At 40.4% G+C, this 24,983-nt stretch overlaps 2 protein-coding genes across 3 annotated transcripts; both read left to right on the top strand.

Moving 5' to 3' along the window:
• The first annotated feature begins 1,332 nt into the window (after positions 1 to 1,332).
• Positions 1,333 to 8,356, top strand: cyb5r2 (cytochrome b5 reductase 2). Of its 2 annotated transcripts, XM_085358716.1 has the most exons (9): positions 1,333 to 1,440; positions 1,580 to 1,726; positions 2,322 to 2,394; positions 2,771 to 2,877; positions 3,837 to 3,966; positions 4,089 to 4,172; positions 4,543 to 4,628; positions 4,735 to 4,834; positions 8,019 to 8,356. In XM_085358716.1, exons 1-9 carry the CDS (start codon positions 1,426 to 1,428, stop codon positions 8,189 to 8,191), a joined length of 915 nt encoding a protein of 304 aa, XP_085214842.1. In that variant the 5' UTR covers positions 1,333 to 1,425; the 3' UTR covers positions 8,192 to 8,356. The 2 variants fall into 2 exon arrangements, with proteins under 2 accessions (XP_085214842.1, XP_085214841.1); XM_085358715.1 differs by lacking the exon at positions 1,333 to 1,440 and having other exon boundaries at positions 1,544 to 1,726.
• A 4,831-nt stretch (positions 8,357 to 13,187) lies between these two features.
• Positions 13,188 to 24,681, top strand: poglut3 (protein O-glucosyltransferase 3). Its single transcript, XM_085358714.1, has 6 exons — positions 13,188 to 13,462; positions 13,707 to 13,904; positions 14,856 to 15,139; positions 15,231 to 15,435; positions 23,773 to 23,969; positions 24,150 to 24,681. The coding sequence occupies exons 1-6, from the start codon at positions 13,225 to 13,227 to the stop codon at positions 24,588 to 24,590; spliced, it is 1,563 nt and encodes a 520-aa protein (XP_085214840.1). The 5' UTR covers positions 13,188 to 13,224; the 3' UTR covers positions 24,591 to 24,681.
• Positions 24,682 to 24,983: the final 302 nt, after the last annotated feature.

Here is a 24,983-nt window from a genome sequence, read left to right as displayed (position 1 = left end):
AATGATTAAAATGCTGCAACTGTTACTGGGTACAAATAAAATTGGCTCATCTTTTTTAGGATACTCCCAAAGACACGCAGTTGGATGTTACATTGATTTTTAGCAATTCCAACTGCCAAAAACATGATTTTTGTAAAGAATAAAATATAGTATCTAATAAAAGGAATATAGTGGCATATAACAAAAGACCACAAAGCCAAACTCAGCTTCAATCCCAGGAGATCAACTGGACACCAGCTCAGTGCAACACCACATGAGGTGACGGGTCAGCTGGTAAAGTCTACACTCCCAACCAGCTAATCTCATACAGGATGCAGTATTTGAGCAAACCACTTTGCAACCCACCTCCACCCAGCCCAATATCATAAATGTCTGCTTTGTTTTCCCAAATATAATTTTTGTGATTGTCAATAAATATAGTCCTGACTGAGCTATACTTAAGCACAAATTCAATGAACTTGCAGCTTACGCATGCATTGCCATAATATGCTCTTGTGTACTTTGCATTTGTAAAAATTCTTAAATGATAGAATAAGATACATTAATCCATGCAACATAGTACAACATTAAAATACTATTGTTTTAATGCATTCAGTGATTATAATGATAGAGTGTGTTATTGCAATAGATTCACAGTGACTTTTGCTGCATTGAGCGCTTTTACTTTTTACTGTTCTTCAAACACAAATGCATTAAAAACAATGTAAGGATTCATATTTGCCCCACTTTTTCTTTCATTAGTATAAAAAAACAAGTTTTTGAACATTGTTCTCTAATTTCTCAGATTTTTTTAACCAAACTAAGTTTGATCATGAGATATGGTGGAAAGGCTGATTTTTGTTTTTCTTGCCTTTTTGTATTTCGGTTACTTTGTACCGAAAAAGAAAGAAAGAACTTGCTTCACAGTGATTCATTAAGACTGGGCTCACAGTTAAAGATTACTAGTTAACTCAAGGACATATTTAATGCCAGCTAAAACTTTTATCACTGTTGTGTTTAACTTGAATAAATTAATGAATTAGATGCCTTTTTGTGGAAATATTCATACACGAGTTCATTATTTTCTGAAAAGCATGTTTTTCTCTGAAGTGAGTAAAGTATTTTGTGCCCCTGTACAGAGCAGTGAAGGTCTTTGTTATATAATCTGATATGCCTGTCTCTCCTCCCCTCTGTCAGTGGTGTGATTTCAAGGCTCTGCTCCTCACTGTCTGAATACCACCTCTGTACTATATAGCGTCATGATGAAATCTGTCTTCCTATTGGTGCTTCGGGCCCCGTGTCACCTTTCACCTCAGTGGGAAGCCAAGCCCCTTTTGAGATTTGTGTGTAGAGTGAATGCGGCAAGGCTGTCACTGCCTTAACTGTGTGGACTCTGGTCTGTGGGAGGAGAGGGAGGCTCTGACTGACTAATTTGTCACGTTAAACATGGACGAGACCTTGGTGAGAAAAAAATGAGCTTTATTTCTCCTTTCAGTTATTGAATGTAAACTGTTTCTCTATCTTAACTGTTGTGCAAGTCGCTATGCGTGCTACAAACGGCTGAATGCAGCATGTTCACACTTTGATCTTTGTCCTGCAGGTGATCCCTGGATTGGTGGCTGTCTTTGTGTTGGTAGGAACAGTTTTCTACTTCCTGCTAGGTTCTTCAGGTGAGAAGACGAAGAAGCTGCCCGTCACTCTCCAAGATCCCACAGTGAAATATCCTCTCCCACTTATACGCAAAGAGGTGGGCTGCATACAAACTTACAGGCTTAACAAAATCCAGTGTGTGTTTAGACCTGCATCTATGTTTATGATAAATAAGCACGTACATTTTTAAATGACTGCAAAAAAAACCAAGATTTGCATATTTGTAGTCACAAGATTTCTGTTCAGTAATCTTTGAAATTCACTCAAAGACCCTAAAAAAGAACAGTTCAGATTTAGTGTACCAAGAGCCCGTGTAAATCCTTTCACACACCACATTTTAAACATTAAGGTCTGTTGAGTTGCATTGTGGGCAATGTAGGACTCATTCTTTCATCAAAAATTCCCATCATAAGAAAGTATTATTGGGGGTGCAGTGATAGATTTGCTGCTCTCACTGAGTTAGCTGTAACAGCTCTGTTTTTGTGCAGTGCACCGGTTTGCAGGCCTGGAACGGTCTTTATGTTTTAAATACCCTTAAGATGCAGTTACATAATAGGACAAATATCTGTTAATGTATTGCATAAACATAAAGCTTCAAACAGAAGCCATGGGAGATTTATTTAGCCAGCCCAGAAGGATAATATTATATGTATTTTCTCTTTTTATGGTACTGTGGCTGTGTCCTTGTGCAGGAAATCAGTCATGACACAAAGAAATTTCGGTTTGGCCTTCCATCTGCAAGTCACATCCTTGGGCTGCCAGTAGGTACTGTACCAGCTCTTTTCTTTCTCTCTTCTGATAAAATCCTAGTAGAAAAAGCAAGCATGCAGATTTTCTTATCTGAGCACTCAGCACTTTTAGCACTTCCTCATACTTATGCTGCGGTATAACCAGACAAAAAAACAAGAAGGCAAGCTCACTTGCCGATTACACCGGTTAAACATCAAAAATAAAAAATTATTGGACTTTGATTAGAATAGATAAGTATTAGCACTTGACAGTGATGCTCACGATTCCTTGCTGCAGCCGTAGAACTGCCCTCATTTCCTGTATCAACATTTTCCCCACCGTCCTGTTTCACTTTAACCCAACACTACACCAAACCTGCCACTTCTCTTCCCCGTCTCTGTCCACTGTGCAGGCCAGCACGTGTACTTGTCAGCAAAGGTGAACGGCGTTCTGGCGGTTAGAGCCTACACTCCAGTCTCCAGTGATGAGCACCAAGGATATGTTGACCTCGTGGTTAAGGTGGTTAACCTTAACATGTTCACATTTGATCTGTAGAGCAATTATTAAGAAATTTGGTAAAGATCTGAGTGTCTGTATTGCATCCTGAGCTACTATCGTCAGTGAGATTATCAGTTGGACAGTCAGTCATTGCTTAATAAACACTTTTATCACTTTTATTACACTATAAGCCATTTGTACAAAGCCCTAGAAACTGATGAAAGGCCATGAGTTTGTTTTTAATAGGCAACCAAGTCTGAAGCAATAATACCTTAAAAAAACTGAGCCTGTTGGAGCAGGAGCGTAAGTTCCAGGGGGGTTAGGGGGGTTATGACCCCTCCAATAATCAGACCCAACCAATATATACCCCCCCCCCCCCCCCCCCCAATAAAATTGTGAATTATCTTGCATAAATAGGCTGTTGATTTTCTTTACTCATTTCAGTTATTACCAACAAAACAGTTGCATGTTTAATCATCTGGGAATTTACCCAGATTTATTTATTTAGACAGAGATCTTGACCCTCCCCAATGTCTAGCACAAAGTTACGTCGATGTTCTGGAGTAATTTTATATGTATATAAAATTACTGAGTGCTAAGCTAACAGCTAACACTAGAATATCATTCATACAGAAAACTGAAGCACAATGTTGTGAGATGCTTTGTACCGCACAGGTTTTATCATTTGTCACATAACTGTGATCGTGATGCTTTCTCCAAAAGCATAAATAAAATTTTGAATATTGGTTTTACATACTCTTTTTCTGTTTTCTGGATTATAGGGAAGCTTTTCCAGTAAGAGAAAAAGGCCATATCAATAGTAATATTAGACAATATGTCTAAAGTTTGACATTTGATTATTACCGGCTGAGTGGATCATTTGAGAGCCTGGAAGTCATTTTTATTGCACTGTTGTGGAAAATGAGACTGCATAAGAAGGTGAAAATAAAAATGTGATGTCCTTCTGTAAACTCCTCCAGGTCTACTACAAGAACACCCACCCGTCTTTCCCTGATGGAGGGAAGATGTCGCAGTACCTGGACGGCATGACCATTGGAGACACTATTGACTTCAGAGGGCCCAATGGACTCCTGGTGTATAAGGGCAATGGTGTGGTGATGGTGTTTTTTATGAAAAGAACCAAAAAAAAGAAGTTTCTACATTAACCTGCTGACACCAGCAGGAGGCGCTGTGTGATCTGCTTTGGTTGAGACTTTGTGTCATCCACTCAGGTCAGTTTGCCATCAGACCAGATAAGAAGTCGGAGCCAAAGGTTCGGAAGTTTAAGCACGTGGGAATGATCGCTGGCGGAACAGGTCCATTTTCAGATCACTCTAATAACTTTAACTATACACGCACTTCATTCAGAGGAACATCACAGAGGACAAAAATCTGCAGAAGTGTTATTTACCTTAAAGTGATTCTAAGGCCTGCGTGTAATCACACTTTTCAAGTGCTTTACTGCATCATGTTATTATTTTAGTGTGTTTTAGACGACTGGGATGTAATACAGAGCGTTTGAAAAGAGCTGTTCTGCTCATGTGGTCCTCAAATCTGTGACATGCTTTAACTTTTAGAAAGTTTTGATATTTGCTTTGCACTGCTGACACATTCAGTTCACTGGAAAAATGAGAAAAGTCTGTATTTCACCTCTGAGACTAACTCCAGTGTCTTTCACCCTCCCAGGTATCACTCCTATGCTGCAGTTAATTCGCAGTATCTCATCAGACTCCACTGACAACACCAAGTGCTCTCTCATATTCGCCAACCAGGTCAGCTGTGTGCGGGATATTGCGTTGTCTCAGTTGAATTCTATAACTGCATATAAAGGGAAAGTGTTGTGGTCAAACCGCTTTACTGGGTTTTACTTTATCTTAGACTGAGAAAGACATCTTACTGAGGGAGGAGCTGGAGGAGGTGAAGAAGAACCATCCTGAGAGACTTCAGCTGTGGTTCACACTGGACAAACCTCCACAGAGTAAGAGGAAATGTCTTCATCTATGGATCTAAAATTCACTCTGTGTAATGTTCACTCCAGAATAGAGTGGGAGGCTCAGTTTAAGCACTAATTCATAGTCTGAATGTGGAAAAAAGCAGCATTGAGACAAATGCTTCCACGATTACAATACACTTAATGCATATATAAAACAGTATATTCAATAAGATAAAGCTATATCACTACAGTTATTTCTTTTATCATTTATTTTTGCTGCAAAATGCAATTATCAAGCATACCAGCACTGTCGCTAAAACCTGCCAGACTATAAATGTTGCCAGACTAATATCAGCCTGAATCGGAGTTTCTGATAATACAGCAACTAACTGTGATAAATCAGCAAAAATCACATATCTGTTGGAGTCTGCATAGACAGAAAGTTCAATTTCATAGAAGTTCAATTTTAACCGTGCTATAGTAAATTAACCAGAATACAACCAGATTCAAATCCTGTTGATCTGTGCTCACTGACAAAGACTCAGACTGATGACAACTTATTGGTAATTTGTCTGCATTTATAACTAGACATCAACTATTTGCAAACCTTCAACAATCTCTGAGAAAATGATTGCAGTCAAAGTCAGACGGCGACTGTTTGCAGAAATGTTTCTTCCTATCAGGCAACTTGTGCAATCAAAAGCAGCTGTGGATGTGCAACATCCTTAAGGGGAACTATTTAGTCACCACAAGTTGCAATCGCTCACAGAATGTGAAATAATTCAGTACGACAAATGCAGGCAGCCGATGATATTTTTCAGTTGCAAAGAGGCTGCTGTCCTATTTTTCCTTGTGTGACTGAACCATTAACCATGAGCTCTCAGGTAGAAGGGAAAAGCTGGGTGTGTTCAAATACTGAATGTTTTTCAGTTGAGACAGTTCAAGTAATATATTGCAAATATCATAATCACCACACAGAATATTCCAATATTATTCTGTATGGATTGTTTTTCCCCACGCTTACCAACACTGGCTCTAAAACCTGCCATAAATGTTGCCACAAGATGGAGTCAAGTCGATATCAGTCTGCATATGAATGGGGTCAAGTTGGCAGCTTCAGTTCATCAGGTGCCTAGAAGCACAACTCTGACAAAATTCTCATGCTGCTCCGTCTGCAGAGACAACACTTCCTTTGTGTTGCAAATTCCCAGCCAGTGTTGTTTTTTACTCCCTCACTCGTGACTGCCATGTAGCAGTGCACCTGTGTGACTCACCTGTGATGTGTGAGTGCACGAGTTGTACAGAAGAAGTTCTGCAAAAAGAAAAGGAAGATGTTTGTAAATCCATAATGAGTTTCACCATTTGTTTTATGAATATATGTGAATATGGACCTTCTTATCTTCACCTAGTCTTTCATTTCATTTCTATTTATGTTACTCTGAAGATGTCTTTGTTGTCTTAGAAAACCAACAGGGAATGAAGATAAATCATTACTAGTATTTTTCCCTTTTTCTTGTGAAGTAAACCAGATATGAGTAATATTTTCTTGGCTTTAAAAATACGCCTGATATCAGGAAATAGCAAATGAAGAAGATGATGATGAGATGTCAGTCGCAGGTCTTTTGCCCACAACCGAGATGACAGACCTTGCCGACCGTACATACAATACACAAACATCACATTGGGGAGACAGGTCAGGCCAGGTAGTGAGGAAAAAACATTGAAATGTGTAACACAAAAGGATAATACAGGAATGCAAAGATATCAACACACCATAGCACAATAAACACAGACAAGCAACATGGGAAAGAGTTCCAGTGTGTACATCTGATCTGGGACCGCTGCAATCTTTCGACTGCGCCTCCAACTGACCCGATGTCCACATCAGAGGGGAGGTAAGCGTTGGAGGTGGCGTTGGATCCGGAGCACTCAGGCTCACCCAAGCCCAAACTTCTCGTTGAGAAAGGGGTGTCAATTGCATTTAGGGACCAGTTGATCCAATCCATAATTCCTCTTTTAGGTTTTAGAGAACAGACTGAGATGCAGGTCGCATGAACAAGCTGACCCTGACCTTAACCCTAACCTTTTGGAGCCCCAGATGAAGCTTAAAATGCTTAGAGATGATAAAATTGCTGTGACCACAGCCTTACTCAGATTATCCATTAAGGAAAACCTTTATTGTTAAAAATGACCAATAGTGACTTCAAACTGATACTTGTAACCTTTCCAAACATATTGGCCAGACAGCATCCAAACATACATACAAATTAAGTCCTACAGTGGCTTTATAACTTTGTAACTACATTCAAGTTGATGCTGAGAAACATTTTCTGTGACTAATTTGATCATTTTACCACACAGGATATACGGCAGGCCTGTATGTGAGTATTAGAGACTCTCCAGGCTACATGCAGCAGGATAAATCTTGATACTCAGGCGTTTGGTTTCACTGCTGACACCAAACAAAGACGCCTCAGCTGAAGGAAAATCCCTGCGGGCTGAGGAGGGAGATACTTCCCACGAGGTGTTACAGTAGCTTAGCAAAACATTCCCGTTTTCTCTCGTATAATCCTTAAAGCCAGCTTGAATTAACAAGCATATTATTGTTACATAATCTCTGTTGTGGAGACCTTTTATTTTGTCGTGTCACGTCTTCATTAGCTCCCCTCAGAAAGGGGACACATCAGCCCTTGATCATTATTTATTTAAAGAGCTCTTCATTAGCAGTGCCATTATTTGCTGGCCTTTGATGGAGAGATGACTGTTGTTGAACAAGCATCTTCAGCAAATGGCTTCATTGACACTAAAATCTTCGTCTCACCAAAAACCGCAGCAGACAGTGTCATCTTTCTTTGAATGTCTCCTGTTTTATCTGTTAATGGAGGTTGTCTTTTAGTTCTGCCTGCCTTTCACCAAAAGGCCTCCCTTCCTTCCTCTGAGGCCTTGAGGACAGAGACAGATTCAAAATGAGAGAAAGAAGAAGTGTTTAATATTCAGCGTTTAGAGAAGGAGTAAAAAGCAGAATAAAAGACACGCTTCTATGTTGAATAAGCCATATATAGATCGGCTGTACTGTTTTTTCTTGTGGCTGTTTGGTACAATAAACCCTATGACATCATGCACGACTGAAACGCTTTCACATTTCAGTAAGCATGTGCTAAAAACACGACCCGAATTGTGCACATACTGGTGAAAATTCAGCTTTGTGGTTCTTGATCTTATTCTCCAGACTGGAGCTACAGCTCAGGATTTGTGACCTATGACATGATCAAGGACCACCTCCCCGCTGCATCCAACGATGTCCTCATCGTCCTCTGCGGCCCTGCGCCTATGATCCAGAATGCCTGTCTGCCAAATCTGGAAAAGCTTGGACACAGAACGGAAAACATCTTTACATACTAGTATCTCGTCGTTTAGCAGTCGCTGCAGATGTTCCTTCCATTCAAAATCACAAACGACTGTCATTTAAATGACCTGTTTGTAATTTTCTGTATTTCATTCAGGTTATGTGTGAGTTTTGATATCAGTGACACTACCACGTGTAAAAGATGCAAAATAAAGACGAAAAACAAGTGTTGATTTTGTGTATACATCATGCTGCATTAGTGTTTTGTTATTCTTCACATTACCACTTAATTCCTCAAGTGCTAATCAGTGAGCAAAGGTGAACAGAAAAGGTGCAGAACATAACATGCAGCTGAAGCAATATACAAACGTCTGCTTTTGTTAGAAATGTGAAAATTAAAATGTATTCACAGTTTATTCACATCACTTTTTAAAAAATTTATTGCAAATGTATTTACCATATAAGTTTTTTAAAATCTGATTATTTTCTTCCAATAGATTGAACAGGAAACCATCCATCCATGCATTTTTCACATATCCAATCAAATATGCAAAAACTGTTGAATGAACTGATTCATAACTGAAATTGTTTAATGACAGACCTGACAATTATTTACATTTTCTATTTTGTTGCCACACGATGCATGATTCATAACCCTGTTATTTTGTTTATTGAGTGAATGTTGTAGGCATCCACACTTTCCTGTTTCTCTTTATTCTTTCTCTTTATTATTCTTCTTGCCTTCGTATGTTTTTTCAAATTTTAGAATATTTCTGCTCTTTACAACTATATCTTTGGTTTGTATATTTTTTATACTTTTTAAAAAGGCTAGCCATCCTATCGAAAGCTGTTCAGTTCAACTTGGAGGAGGTGAAAGAATGTAGACAGAAGGTTAAAGAGTTGGAGAGAAGATATGAGCAGCTGACCAAAGACAACTACGATCTGAAGGAGTCGGTTCGGCTGTCTGTTCACTTTGCTGAGGTACTGCCGCGGGAGGATTTGGAAGACAGGAAGCAGATGTGGCCTCAAATTGAACAAGCAAGCAAGACTGACCTTTTTCCGAGGTCCTCGTGGATACATTGAAGGACGGAGGATTGGCGACGCTAAATGAAAGGCTCAGACTGTTATACGGTGGATTATTATTAATGGGACAACAGAGCTCAGCTGAAAATGAGAGGTTACTAGTCACTGAGTGGGTGACAAGAGTTATGGGTTAAACTCATACCTCTTTATTTTTTTCCATTTCATTTTTTCTTTACTTGTTATGGTTCACTCACAAATTATATTTAGTTCATTAAACATTCAGGGTTTGAAGGACCTTGTTAAGAAAAAATGCACTCTTTTATTTTGCAAGGGGCAAAAATGTCACTCTTTATTTCTACAAGACACTCACTCTGTAGATGCTGATGTTACATTTTGGACTAATCGGTGGGGAGACCAGATTCTTTTCAGCCATGGATCTAATCCATCTGGAGGTGTGGCGATTTGTTTTAATAAATTCCCAGGGTAAATTATAACTTACAAAGCTGACAGAGAGGGCCACTGGTTAACTGTAGTGTTGAAATGCGAAGGTTTATTCCTTATTGTCACAAGGCTTTATGGACATAAATAATCAGGGTCAAAATAAAAGTCTATTGGAAAATTTAACAAATGTGATTTCAGAGTTAAAGTTATGTACCCCACAGATTATATTGTCGTTGGAGGCGATGGGAACGTGACACCAGATGAATGGATGGACAGATGGGCGCCTCGCTTAGGAAGGAGGCAGCAGAATAACATTATTGAGAACTTTGCTTGTGATAATAATTTCACAGACATTTGGAGATGTATGAATCCTGGACTTAAGAAATATTCGTGGTTTAAACCTAATGGAGAAAGCAGGTCAGGAATTGATTATTGGTTGGTGAGCGATGCCATTTTTTGGTGTACCTCACAATCTAAAATCTCCAAAGCCAAAACCAACAAGGAAGAAACTTAGTAGCAGGGGATATTAATATTGGGAATTCAATGCCAGCCTTTTAAATAGGAATGAATATTGTGATAAAATTAGACATATAATCAGAGATACTGAAAATATGAAAGTAATTTACTTCGAGAAATAACTCAGTGCTGTAGTAAAGAAAAACCAAACAAAAAAACAGGAAAAAAAACCAACAGAAAAATAAATTGATGGAGTACCAGACTAAATTAAATGATCTTTACCTTGAGAAAGCCCAGGGTGCTTTCATAAGATGAAGAGCCAAATGGATTTACTAAAAATTCATCGTATTTTAGTAAGCTGGAGAAATGTAGACAGCTGAGAAATTTAATTACAAGCCTGCTGATAAATGGGACTGAATGCAAAGATTTCATAGAGATTGAAAGAGAAGTCTTTATTTTCTATTCCGAGTTGTACTCCTCAGAATATTTGGCAGCTGCGTTTAATAAGGCTGTTGTTACTTTAACATGTTTTAATGCTTTGTATCTTGTTCTATTTAATCTCAACAAACCCCTAAAAAGTCAGTGATCACTGTCGGTCTCTCTTGTTTATAATTAACACTATTCATTTTAAAGTTCAGTTTTACAATGTAACTACATGCAGCAGTATATTAATGACTAACCTGGTATTGTGGATGGATTCTCTCAGTTGTTCTCCTGACTGAGGTTTGGGCCGTTTACAGCACCCTGCAGTGCATTTGCATTTGTCCCTAACCATCAGGAACCCTCACATTAACTTATGGAGTGGAAAGGCAGGCATCACTGAAGTGTTTGAAGGCCACCATGGTCCGGTTACTGGACTGAGCTGCCACAGTGCTGGAGGACCTGTTGATTTCTCTCACCTCTTCATCTCGTCCTCGTTTGACTGAACCGTCAAACTCTGGAGCACTAAGAGTACCTGTCCACTATACTCTTTTGAGGACAGTTGTGACTACGTCTACGATGCGATGTGGTCTCCAAAACACCCTGCCCTGTTTGCTTGTGTGGACTTAGCTGGACGTCTGGACTTGTGGAACCTCAACAATGATACCGAAGTTCCAACTGCTAGTGTGTATGTGGATGGGGCTCCGGCACTGAACCGTGTCAGATGGTCTCACACTGGAAAGGAGATTGCCACTGGGGACTCAGAGGGACAGGTTCAGGTCTATGATGTTGGCGAGCAAATCTGTGTTCCCAAAGCGGATGAGTGGACCCGCTTCGTCAGGACGCTGGCTGAGATCAATGAAAACAGAGATGAAGCTGAGGAACTGGCCAATGCATGATGTTGCAAACCCCACCCACCCTCACACACAACCACTCATACAATTCTCTCCAGTCCGCTACACCTATAGTACATTACACAGTACTGCCAGAGGAGCTGCGCTCGCCTCTCTCTGGTTGCCAGCTTCTCCACATTCTACATTTGGCCTGAGGAGATGTGCAGAGCTAGAATGGATAGAAGTGGCAGCTTTAGATGTGTTTTTGAATGTCTCTTTCGAGTTTTAGAGTACATTTGTAGGAGCAATGAATGTCAGGTGTAGTAGTAGCACAAAAACCAGAGTAAGTTGTTGAAAGCTTAGAGGAATAGAGGAAAGTGATTTTCAGCGTAGATGTGGCTGTCCACTCTGAACTTCTAGCTTTGATAACATCCTCAGGGCTCCAGAAACTGCTCTTCTCCTGAGGCCTCAGACTCGGCTCTTTTTTTAAATATGCAAACCTTTGTACTTGCACCTTTTTATTACCACTTGAGTGTTTTTACATGTTTTCCCAGACACGCTTGTGCACAGCTGGCAAATTTTGAAAAGACTGAAAACACCCTTTTATTCTGAGAAGCACTAAAACAGCTAATGCAATCACACACATAGATACCTGGCCTGTGCAGAAGCGTGTCATCTTACATTTTAACCACTACAATATTTAATATTTATCACGGTGGTTGTACTTATTTAAATATTGTGTGTATTATTTTAAAGACGCTGCTTTGTACTAAAAGTTTGAATTGTACAATCTTGAAATTAGCACTACAAGCTTCTTAATAAGCAAAAATATGTTACTCTACTTGGCTTGAATTTATTGACACTAGTACAGTGAAAAGGGGATGTGTTTTTCCTGTACCAAAGGTTAATGTTATTGGAAACAGTTCCCTGACACATCCTCTTTAAGAGGAGCCAGATAAACTAAATTAAGTTTTAGATGAAGGCATGAAGCAAAAGTTGGAAACTAACTTAACCACAAAATGGGAGTCCTTTATTTCACTTTTTGTCCATCCTGTTTTTCATTCCTTCCATGATTGATGGATTCAACATCCTGCCTCACAAAGTTAACATTTAAAACAAAGAACAAAGCTTAAAGCACACTGAAGCAACCACACCTGATGTAAAATAAGACAAGTGCTCTGCTTACACTACTTGTACTGTATTCTTCTCCATTTCTGTTCCTGATACAATGGATGGTTGCACTTTCCCATTGGAATAAAATTTGAGACATACTGGTAAAATTAAAAACAAAAAACAAAAAAAACATATGGAGTGGAAAAAGGTTAGCGTTCAGCTTTCACCTTCACTGTTTATATTATGCAAACAGAGCTGCGCTGCTACACAATAACAATACAAATAAATAAATAAATAAATAAATAACAGTACCCCACCAGCTACAACAGTAAAGGGATTTGTGAAATGAACGCAGCACAGGTCAGCCACATATATTGGCCTGACGGTACTTGTGTACTTTTGCTCAAGTAGAACTTGAACTTTTACCTGTAAATGAGATGCAATAATATAAGTTTCTGATGTAGTAAATCTGAAGACTTCCTTTACCCCTGACAATAACTAATCCTGGTGCTGTTATCTGCAGTATTTTGCAAAGTTGGTTAAAAAACAAGAACAACAACAAAGGAGTGGTTAATTAGTGTTAAGATCTTTTTTTTTTTATCAGTAATGTGGAGTATTTATGTCTGTAGGGGGCGTTCACAATATGTATACCCCCAAAATTTCCAACTTCCCGTGAAGGCGTCACTGGCAATCACCAGTGGGCGTGTTGTCTTCACCAACATGTCGGAGTAGGAGTTTCTATCAAAACTTTGCACTTAAAATTTAGTGACTGTACACGTTTACTTGGTGCCAGCTGCTGGAGTATGGCGTGTTACCGGAACGTAGATGTAGTCGAGCCGTTTCCGAGTGGTTTAATTAGCCGATTTGTAATTTTACTAGTATTTCAAAGTACAAGCTTCCCGGTTTGTGACTCTGAAGGAATCAGTCCAGAGAGGTGTCTGATATGGGGTCCGGGGCTAAACCCGGACACCGTGTTACCAGTCCGCTACTTCTTTATTCAGGCAGTGAATTCAAAAGGAGAAAACCTGACTCTGTCTCCAGGTAAATGACCACCAACGCGACATTATTAGCTCACTAAAGTCCTGTTGCAGTATTTTTAAGCTAACCTTAAACTGTTTTTGCAGCATTCTTTTGTTATTACAACCCGGTGGCTAGCAAGCTACGTTTAAAGTTTTTGGGGGGCTAATGTTAACGAAAACGTGCACGAGCGGCCGAATATGCATAACTGTTACTTGCGTTAGCACTCAAACTGTTCATTGAAATGCTTTTTGAATGTGGTGCTCAGGAAAAGACACGTTTAAAGTGAAGATCGGCTCACTGGATAAGAATGAGTACCTCCGTATCCACGTCCCTCCACCTCTGGACAGAGGAGACGGCTCCTTCCTGTTGAGGTATCGGCTCTACAGCACTGCTCACAAGGGTCTGAAGATCCAGGTCTCTTACAGAGATGCTGCTGTGGCTAGCTCACCCTACACCATCCAAGGTTAGTCAGAAAACCTGTTGCATCACCTTCTGTCCTCAGACCCTTTATACGAAGGTGAAAAATCAATTTAATGGTGAGAAATCGGGATAAAAATGACGAATTGCTTTTACATGCAAAGTTTATCTCCAGAGTGCATTGCTCTTAATTATGATGCCAGTGTTTTGCACAAAAAATAAAGTCAGGATTGATAACAGAGCCAAGAGTGGCCACAAACTAAAGTCTCACCACTCCATGGGTAACCCACACAATGAATGATGAAGATAGATATGAAAGGGACCTCAAAATACTCATCCTAGAACTGCAGCATTTATACTTAAACTCTTCCATCACGAGTCACACTGTCCACTTCATGTTGTACTACTGGAAGACTGATGTTTACTGAAGCACAGGAAGGAGTAAAGACTTAAGAGCAGAGTGACTGTCAGAGCTATTAAAATTATTTTAAAAAGAATGCAGTAAATGTTACATAGACTGGTTCATGCAATTACTTTTCTCTACACGTAAGTGCTTTTTATTTAACACTCACACTGCGATGAACACGCTGGAGAGCAGCTTTGGGTTTGGTATGTTGCCCAATTATACTTTGACATGCAGACTCAAGTAACCAGATGTTTCACCACCAACCTTAGATAACCTGCTCCACCTCCTCATTACAGCCAGCTCATATGTATAGAGCAGAAGAACACTAACTATAGCATTGGCATAAAGAAGTGTTGTCTTTGTGCTGCTTTGTAGTCACATTTGGGGGTGAGTGCACATACATACGCTAGATTTAACACAGCTTTACATCCAGTAACTTGTGTTTTTTGGGATTTATCAACATTGACTGACTTCATCGACTGTTCCAGATATTTTGGGGTTTGTTTTTTTCAGTAAGTTGACAGTGACTCCTCATCTTCCACATTGCATTTATACGTGTATCTAACCCTGATGGCTCATTCCCATGCTCAGGTCCAGTGCATCATGAATACTGTGACTGTCCTGAGCCCGATGCCTCCGTCTGGCAGAGCGTCATGCAGTGTCCTGCCGATGACCGACAGATTCTAGCTGACTTTAAGTCTTTTCCCACCATCGACCTGCAGCATCTCAGGCAGGAAGTGCCTCACAGATTCTCCAACAGAGGAGGGCTCATTCACTACGCCATCATCAACAACCACGTGTACCGGCGCACGCTGGGAAAATACACCGACTTCAAGATGTTCTCTGATGAAATTTTGCTATCATTGACGAGGAAGGTAGAGTTGTTCTGCTGTTTTTTCCATGCTGTGCTGTTGCATATATATATATATAAAGTCTTTACAGTCACACAGCGATGTTCTGTTGCAGGTGAGGGTGCCTGATGTGGAGTTTTACATCAATGTGGGTGACTGGCCGCTAGAGACAAAGACGTCGGCTGCTGTTCCGATCTTATCGTGGTGTGGCTCCACAGACACACGGGATATCGTCCTCCCTACCTATGAGGTCACACACTCCACCCTGGAGACACTGAGAGGGGTCACTAATGACCTCCTATCTGTCCAAGGGAATACAGGTAACTTTGATACTCCTGAGCAAAACAGCCCTCAGTTTATGTTATCATCATTCGTATATTTCTGTCTGTGCTACAAGTTGTTAAAACTTCTTATTGAGTATCTGAGTTTGAAGGAAATTGCACTTAAACTGCAACTGGCAGGAGTAAATTATGTTGGGATGTACTTCTACACAGAGGTGTACTTTTTATTGATTTATTGCTTTTAATACTGTGCAGCAGTTTAAGACCTTTTATTGCTTTGAACTTGCCAGCGTTCAGCAAAAATAAAATAAAAAAGAAAGAAAGTGCTGCCTCTGCTGTATTTTCCCAAAATGTTCTCAAGAGCCATAAAGCACTACCTTTTTTAAAAAATCTACAGTGTGCAAGGTTTCCTGAACTACATAATCCAACTTAGTGGGCTGTTCTTCTTCAGGCAGTATAGAGGTTGAACTTGTTGTAGAAGCTGTATGTTTAGCTGCAGCTAGTTTAACGAAGATCCAAAAGATCCCAACCAAAGAATCCATCTGTGAGGGTGATGTCACGTTATGAAGGCAGTTTCTCCTTTGGTTTGTTTTTGTAACTGTCCACCAGAGGGCACCACAGTCCATAGACTCTATACCAGGGGAAGGCAACTGCAGACCTCGAGTGCAGGTGTCCTTCAGGTTTTAGATATCACCCTGAGTCAACACAGCTGAATCAAAAGTCATTACCAGGACTTTGGAGAACTTCAAGACATGTTGAGGAGGTCTTTTAGCAATTTGAATCTGCAGTATTGGATCAAGGACACGTCTAAAACCTGCAGGACACTTGGCACTTGAGGCCTGGAGTTGCCTACCCCTGCTCTATACACTATATGAACAAAACCTACACATTACACCTACAGGAGCTGCTGAGCCATGTCATCAACCTCCCAGAGCACACTTTCTGTTTTGATGTTGATTCCAGAGGCGGTTTGGGACTGTGGAGTTTTTGAGTTTGCAACACTTGTTTGTAAAAATATCATAAGCCTGTTGCAGTGGGACTGAAAACAGATGAATTCAAAGATTAAGAGGTGTGAGCCAATACGTTTGTCCATGTGATGAATGATAGATATAAGATGGCACTTCTTTCTGCGCACAACATTCCCAATGTCGGCCGACATGTTAGATTTTTGGAGTCAGAAGCAGTTTTCATCTAAAGTCACTGTTTTTTCTAAATTACACATTCTGCTGTTGTTTGTTAACATTTTAAAGATAGAAATGACAAGGAAGTGGTTTTTTTAATGGATTTCATACATATATTGACTCAGATGTAACTTTCAGGAAATCTGAGTATATATATATATATATATATATATATATATATATATATATATATATATATATATATATATATATATATATAAAAACACCCAGCACGCCCCTGCAGGCAGTTTATCCTTCAAGCTCGGGTCCTCTACCAGAGGCCTGGGAGCTTGAGGGTCCTGCGCAGTATCTTAGCTGTTCCCAGGACTGCGCTCTTCTGGACAGAGATCTCCGATGTTATTCCCAGGATCTGCTGGAGCCACTCTCCTAGCTTGGGAGTCACCGCACCTAGTGCTCCGATTACCACGGGGACCACCGTTACCTTCACCCTCCACATCCTCTCGAGCTCTTCTCTGAGCCCTTGGTATTTCTCCAGCTTCTCGTGTTCCTTCTTCCTGATATTGCTGTCATTCGGAACCGCTACATCGATCACTACGGCCGTCTTCTTCTGTTTGTCTACCACCACTATGTCCGGTTGGTTAGCCACCACCATTTTGTCCGTCTGTATCTGGAAGTCCCACAGGATCTTAGCTCGGTCATTCTCCACCACCCTTGGGGGCATCTCCCATTTTGACCTCGGGACTTCCAGGTTATACTCGGCACAGATGTTCCTGTACACTATGCCGGCCACTTGGTTATGGCGTTCCATGTATGCCTTGCCTGCTAGCATCTTGCACCCTGCTGTTATGTGCTGGATTGTCTCTGGGGCATCTTTACACAGCCTGCACCTGGGGTCTTGCCTGGTGTGATAGACCCCAGCCTCTATGGATCTTGTGCTCAGAGCTTGTTCTTGTGCTGCCATGATTAGTGCCTCTGTGCTGTCTTTCAGTCCAGCTTTGTCCAGCCACTGGTAGGATTTCTGGATAACAGCCACCTCCTCTATCTGCCGGTGGTACATACCGTGCAGGGGCCTGTTCTTCCATGATGGTTCCTCGTCTCCCTCCTCTTTCTTGGGTTTCTGCTGCCTGAGGTATTCATTGAGCACTCGGTCAGTTGGGGCCATCTTCCCAATGTATTCTTGGATGTTCGTTGTCTCATCCTGGACTGTGGTGCTGACACTCACCAGTCCCCGGCCCCCTTCCTTCCGCTTAGCGTACAGCCTCAGGGTGCTGGACTTGGGGTGAAACCCTCCATGCATGGTAAGGAGCTTTCTTGTCTTTATGTCAGTGGCTTCTATCTCCTCCTTTGGCCAGCCTATTACCCCAGCAGGGTACCTGATCACGGGCAGGGCGTACGTGTTGATGGCCCGGATCTTGTTCTTACCATTCATACCTTCCCTCTCTTTGTTACCATCCGACTACACTTCTCCAGTCCGAATGACATTCCAATGTCATTGCTGTATAGCCTGGTAGTGTGGATCAGTGAATCGATGTCTCGTTCACTCTTGGCATACAGCTTCATGTCATCCATGTACAGGAGGTGGCTGACAACTGCTCCGTTCCGTAGTCGGTATCCGTAGCCAGTCTTGTTAATGATCTCACTGAGGGGGTTCAGGCCTATGCAGAACAGCAGTGGGGACAGAGCATCTCCTTGGTAGATCCCGCACTTGATGGTGACTTGTGCTATGGGCTTGGAGTTGGCCTCTAGTGTTGTACGCCACATCCCCATTGAGTTCCTGATGAAGGCTCTTAGGGTCCCATTGATCTTGTACAATTCTAAGCATTCCAGTATCCAGCTGTGGGGCATTGAGTCATAGGCCTTCTTGTAAATCAATCCAGGCAGTGCACAGGTTGGTCAGTCTGGTCTTGCAGTCTCGGCTGACTGTTCTGTCTACCAGTAGCTGGTGTTTTGCGCCTCTGGTATTCTTGCCAATTCCTTTCTGTGTCCCGCTCATGTATTGACCCATGTGCCTGTTCATCTTAGCCGATATGATGCCTGACAGGAGCTTCCATGTAGTACTGAGGCAGGTTATTGGTCGGTAGTTGGAGGGGACCGGTCCCTTCTTGGGGTCCTTGGGGATCAGGACCGTCCGACCTTCGGTTAGCCATTCCGGGTGTCTCTCGTTAACTAGCAGCTGCTTCATTTGTGCTGCCAGACGCTCGTGGAGTGCAGTCAGCTTCTTTAGCCAGTAGGCGTGAACCATGTCGGGCCCTGGTGCTGTCCAACTCTTCATACTGGAGACCCTTTCTTGGATATCTGCCACTGTGATGGTTACTGGACCCTGTTCAGGGAGGTCGCTGTGGTCAGCCCTCAGATCCACTAGCCACTGAGCATTGCCGTTATGGGTTGCGTCCTTCTCCCATATGCTCTTCCAGTATTGCTCCGTCTCCAGCCTTGGTGGTGCTGTTCTCTTATTGTTCCCTTGCCACTGAGAGTACACCTTTGCTGGTTCTGTGGAGAACAGCTGGTTTATTCTCCTGCCTTCTATCTCTCTGGTGTACCTCCTCAAGCGGCTGGCCAAGGCTGTGAGTCTTTGCTTGGCAGTTTCCAAGGCCTCAGGTATGGACAGCTTGCTGTATTTCTTATGCACCTTCTTTGTCGCACCTTTCTGCAACTCCGTTAGTTGGCTAACCTCCCTCCGTGCTACTTTGATCTTGCCCTCTAGCCTCCTTCTCCATGGAGGGTACTGCCCCTTGTCGCTGTTCAACTTGTAGCCAAGCATCTCACTGATCACTGCTGCCATATTGTAGATCAGCTTGTTAGTGTCGGTAATCGTGGTTGTAGGTATTGCCCATAGTGCTGCATTAACATCATCTAGCAGACCTTCTGAGGGTACTTCACGTAATCTTGGTAACCGACTATGGGGGATACAGGTTTCAAGCTTGGCCATGATCCTATTTTTCAGGTCAGTTCCTCTCGCACTCAACGATCCTTCTCCTATAGCACTTGGGGCTATGTACCCAATCTCGGGTGGGGGTGATGATATCTCCCCCCTGACCTGGCGTCCTGACTCCTCCTTGCCATAGCATTTGTGTTGTACCTCGTCAATCTGTAGCTGTGAGAGCAGTCTCTTCTTTCGAATGTTGGAACACTGAGCTACTAGTTGTTTCGCCGTCATTGTGGATGTTGGATATGGAAGAATCCATAGGTCCCGCATCCTATTCATGTAGCCCCTTCCGCCGGGGTTACTTGCGTAGTAGCATTCCAACAACGCCCTGTTTTTGTGTCTTGCCCACCCATGCCTTCTTGTTCCAGTAGCCCACTTCTCGTCAGGGTGCCCTGGTTCCTCAACACCTGACGCGGACCTTGTTGATCCGGGCGACGTCCGAGCCGGCATGCCTTCATATTTATCTGTCTCGCTCATGTCTGCGGTAGGCTTGCCTAGCATAGGGGGTCTAGCCTTAGGACCCTTACTGGATACAGTATCTATCTATCTATCTATCTATCTATCTATCTATCTATCTATCTATCTATCTATCTATCTATCTATCTATCTATCTATCTATCTATCTATCTATCTATCTATCTATCTATCTATCTATCTATCTATCTATCTATCTATCTATCTATCTCAAATTCCGTTGTTTTCATTCAAATTCCGTTGTTTTCATTCAAATTCCGTTGTTTTCATTCAAATTCCGTTGTTTTCATTCAAATTCCGTTGTTTTCATTCAAATTCCGTTGTTTTCATTCAAATTCCGTTGTTTTCATTCAAATTCCGTTGTTTTCATTCAAATTCCGTTGTTTTCATTCAAATTCCGTTGTTTTCATTCAAATTCCGTTGTTTTCATTCAAATTCCGTTGTTTTCATTCAAATTCCGTTGTTTTCATTCAAATTCCGTTGTTTTCATTCAAATTCCGTTGTTTTCATTCAAATTCCGTTGTTTTCATTCAAATTCCGTTGTTTTCATTCAAATTCCGTTGTTTTCATTCAAATTCCGTTGTTTTCATTCAAATTCCGTTGTTTTCATTCAAATTCCGTTGTTTTCATTCAAATTCCGTTGTTTTCATTCAAATTCCGTTGTTTTCATTCAAATTCCGTTGTTTTCATTCAAATTCCGTTGTTTTCATTCAAATTCCGTTGTTTTCATTCAAATTCCGTTGTTTTCATTCAAATTCCGTTGTTTTCATTCAAATTCCGTTGTTTTCATTCAAATTCCGTTGTTTTCATTCAAATTCCGTTGTTTTCATTCAAATTCCGTTGTTTTCATTCAAATTCCGTTGTTTTCATTCAAATTCCGTTGTTTTCATTCAAATTCCGTTGTTTTCATTCAAATTCCGTTGTTTTCATTCAAATTCCGTTGTTTTCATTCAAATTCCGTTGTTTTCATTCAAATTCCGTTGTTTTCATTCAAATTCCGTTGTTTTCATTCAAATTCCGTTGTTTTCATTCAAATTCCGTTGTTTTCATTCAAATTCCGTTGTTTTCATTCAAATTCCGTTGTTTTCATTCAAATTCCGTTGTTTTCATTCAAATTCCGTTGTTTTCATTCAAATTCCGTTGTTTTCATTCAAATTCCGTTGTTTTCATTCAAATTCCGTTGTTTTCATTCAAATTCCGTTGTTTTCATTCAAATTCCGTTGTTTTCATTCAAATTCCGTTGTTTTCATTCAAATTCCGTTGTTTTCATTCAAATTCCGTTGTTTTCATTCAAATTCCGTTGTTTTCATTCAAATTCCGTTGTTTTCATTCAAATTCCGTTGTTTTCATTCAAATTCCGTTGTTTTCATTCAAATTCCGTTGTTTTCATTCAAATTCCGTTGTTTTCATTCAAATTCCGTTGTTTTCATTCAAATTCCGTTGTTTTCATTCAAATTCCGTTGTTTTCATTCAAATTCCGTTGTTTTCATTCAAATTCCGTTGTTTTCATTCAAATTCCGTTGTTTTCATTCAAATTCCGTTGTTTTCATTCAAATTCCGTTGTTTTCATTCAAATTCCGTTGTTTTCATTCAAATTCCGTTGTTTTCATTCAAATTCCGTTGTTTTCATTCAAATTCCGTTGTTTTCATTCAAATTCCGTTGTTTTCATTCAAATTCCGTTGTTTTCATTCAAATTCCGTTGTTTTCATTCAAATTCCGTTGTTTTCATTCAAATTCCGTTGTTTTCATTCAAATTCCGTTGTTTTCATTCAAATTCCGTTGTTTTCATTCAAATTCCGTTGTTTTCATTCAAATTCCGTTGTTTTCATTCAAATTCCGTTGTTTTCATTCAAATTCCGTTGTTTTCATTCAAATTCCGTTGTTTTCATTCAAATTCCGTTGTTTTCATTCAAATTCCGTTGTTTTCATTCAAATTCCGTTGTTTTCATTCAAATTCCGTTGTTTTCATTCAAATTCCGTTGTTTTCATTCAAATTCCGTTGTTTTCATTCAAATTCCGTTGTTTTCATTCAAATTCCGTTGTTTTCATTCAAATTCCGTTGTTTTCATTCAAATTCCGTTGTTTTCATTCAAATTCCGTTGTTTTCATTCAAATTCCGTTGTTTTCATTCAAATTCCGTTGTTTTCATTCAAATTCCGTTGTTTTCATTCAAATTCCGTTGTTTTCATTCAAATTCCGTTGTTTTCATTCAAATTCCGTTGTTTTCATTCAAATTCCGTTGTTTTCATTCAAATTCCGTTGTTTTCATTCAAATTCCGTTGTTTTCATTCAAATTCCGTTGTTTTCATTCAAATTCCGTTGTTTTCATTCAAATTCCGTTGTTTTCATTCAAATTCCGTTGTTTTCATTCAAATTCCGTTGTTTTCATTCAAATTCCGTTGTTTTCATTCAAATTCCGTTGTTTTCATTCAAATTCCGTTGTTTTCATTCAAATTCCGTTGTTTTCATTCAAATTCCGTTGTTTTCATTCAAATTCCGTTGTTTTCATTCAAATTCCGTTGTTTTCATTCAAATTCCGTTGTTTTCATTCAAATTCCGTTGTTTTCATTCAAATTCCGTTGTTTTCATTCAAATTCCGTTGTTTTCATTCAAATTCCGTTGTTTTCATTCAAATTCCGTTGTTTTCATTCAAATTCCGTTGTTTTCATTCAAATTCCGTTGTTTTCATTCAAATTCCGTTGTTTTCATTCAAATTCCGTTGTTTTCATTCAAATTCCGTTGTTTTCATTCAAATTCCGTTGTTTTCATTCAAATTCCGTTGTTTTCATTCAAATTCCGTTGTTTTCATTCAAATTCCGTTGTTTTCATTCAAATTCCGTTGTTTTCATTCAAATTCCGTTGTTTTCATTCAAATTCCGTTGTTTTCATTCAAATTCCGTTGTTTTCATTCAAATTCCGTTGTTTTCATTCAAATTGTTTTTAACCTGATTTCACAGTTTCATAGCCAATGATAAATCTAAAGTAATGAAATCACAGCTTAACTATTATTTCAAAATACGGTGTCAAATCTCCACCCCACCAGGAGACAACAATGAGCGTCTTAATTTCTAATAGCTCAGAGTCAGTCCCAACATAAGGAAATCTATTTTTAGAATAACAAGGGGGGAGGGGAGGAATCAGAGATTCTTCTCCCAGTTATTGAATAATTTACAGACCTTGCCAGTGTACTCATTAAAGCCTCCACGGTAGGCAGACAACGAGGGGGTGGGTGGGATGGAGGGAGAGTGCTGTCAAATGGAGAGGGAGAGAAAAAGAAGGATTGGCTATTTGGTAAGATGGCTTAGAGGAGAGGCGAGGAGAGAGAGCACGGGAGATGTTGGAGACAAAAGAAGAAAGAGAAGGAGTACAGAAAATACTGGCATATCAAGGGAGATGGAAGGGGAAAAAACACTTCCTGTCAGTGTGATGATTAAAAGATTTATGGGAGTTGAAAGGGAGGGGGTTGACTCTTCCCACAGCCACTCTTCCTTTTGTCTTCTTTGAACTTGGGATGTGTCGACAGGCTAAGGGAGTTTGGTTAAACCCGACTGATCGCACATATGAGGTGCCGCTTGGTCTTTGAATTAGCAGGTCCGGGAACAGACTCGGAGGGAGGACAGAGAAAGGCAAAATGAAGGAGGTGTGGTGGCATGAGAAATTGGAAGTGTGGTTAAGGGAATCTGTGGAAAGCAGGTCAGATAGATAGATAGATAGATAGATAGATAGATAGATGAGAAGCAGTCAACACCTTTAGGAGAAATATGGTTATGATCTGTGAATTTGTATGTAAATGTAGACAATTCTTCCCACTCAGTAATATATACTTCCATCAGGGCCTCCGTGGGTGAATAAAACTGAGCGGGCGTTTTTCCGGGGTCGGGACAGTCGAGAGGAGCGTCTTCAGCTTGTATCACTGTCCAAAAAAAACCCAGAGCTCCTTGATGCCGGCATCACTGCGTGGTTCTTCTTTAGAGACCAGGAGAAACACGTTGGCAAAGCATCACTTGTTGGATTCTTTGACTTCTTTAAGGTAAGGAAGCGTAAAATAGTCTTCTCTTTAATAAATATAATTATAAATATATACATCCATACGTTACTCACTTCACTACAATGATTTAGTTTAGCTCCTTGATGCCTCGTCTTTATGAATAGATTTAATACATCCATAACGTGTGTATGCAACTCGTGCCACCTTGTCTTCATCTTGCAGTACAAATATCAGGTGAACATTGATGGAACAGTGGCAGCGTACCGGTTTCCTTACCTGATGCTCGGGAACAGTCTGGTTCTGAAACAAGACTCTCAGTACTATGAACATTTCTACAGCCACCTGAAGGCAGGAACACATTACATTCCTGTGAAGAGAAACCTGTCGGACCTTCTGGAGAAGATCAGATGGGCTAAAGAGAACGACGCTGAAGCACAAGAGCTCGCCAGAGCGGGCCAGGCAGCAGCCAGAGAGCTGCTGCAGCCCAGCAGGCTGTACTGTTACTACTACAAAGTGCTGCACATGTATTCAGAGCGACAGACGGGACAGCCGACACAACACGCAGACATGGAGCTGGTGCCTCAGCTGGATGACCACACTGCTGCCTGCAAATGTGAGCGTAAAAGCTACAAAGAAGAAACGGACGTGAAGGATGAACTATGACGGGCTCCGGCTTTAGTCTTTAAGCACTCGAGTCTCTTTTTCTGTGTGAAAACATTCCTGATATCTAAAGAGTGAAGTTGATAACGTAATGTTCCTGATGCCTAAGGGCATATGAATGTTCAGCATTCCACTTTAATTTTGGACAGTAGAGGGATTTTATGATAAAACCATAGCTGTCAGAAATTTTGAGATCGAGCTCAAAAACAATCTGTGATCATGTGAGCATTAATGTTTTAAAATGTGTTTTATGTTGTTGTTGTGGGAGTTTTTTTTTTTTTATACCTGTTTAGTAATGGAGGAACTTGGATGAGTGTAAATGTACCTTTAAATTGGATACTTGTGTGCTTTATCTAAACTAAAAACTTTGTCTTAAAATATTTAACAAGTGCAGAT

The sequence above is a fragment of the Diplotaxodon limnothrissa genome, linkage group LG7 (genome assembly GCF_057381915.1).
Source record: "Diplotaxodon limnothrissa isolate DT_005_m linkage group LG7, D_limnothrissa_male_GT1.1, whole genome shotgun sequence".
NCBI classification, from domain to species: Eukaryota; Metazoa; Chordata; class Actinopteri; order Cichliformes; family Cichlidae; genus Diplotaxodon; species Diplotaxodon limnothrissa.
This window is presented reverse-complemented; position numbering and strand designations above follow the sequence as displayed.

Excerpts from the sequence above, each read along its gene's own strand:
- cyb5r2 (XM_085358715.1), top strand. The coding sequence starts at position 1,544 with ATGCAGCATGTTCACACTTTGATCTTTGTCCTGCAGGTGATCCCTGGA. Across the intron at positions 2,878-3,836 it reads ATGTTGACCTCGTGGTTAAG|GTCTACTACAAGAACACCCA; the intron begins GTGGTTAACCTT and ends AAACTCCTCCAG. Across the intron at positions 4,173-4,542 it reads AATGATCGCTGGCGGAACAG|GTATCACTCCTATGCTGCAG; the intron begins GTCCATTTTCAG and ends TCACCCTCCCAG.
- poglut3 (XM_085358714.1), top strand. The coding sequence starts at position 13,225 with ATGGCGTGTTACCGGAACGTAGATGTAGTCGAGCCGTTTCCGAGTGGT. Across the intron at positions 13,463-13,706 it reads AAACCTGACTCTGTCTCCAG|GAAAAGACACGTTTAAAGTG; the intron begins GTAAATGACCAC and ends TGTGGTGCTCAG. Across the intron at positions 13,905-14,855 it reads CTCACCCTACACCATCCAAG|GTCCAGTGCATCATGAATAC; the intron begins GTTAGTCAGAAA and ends TCCCATGCTCAG.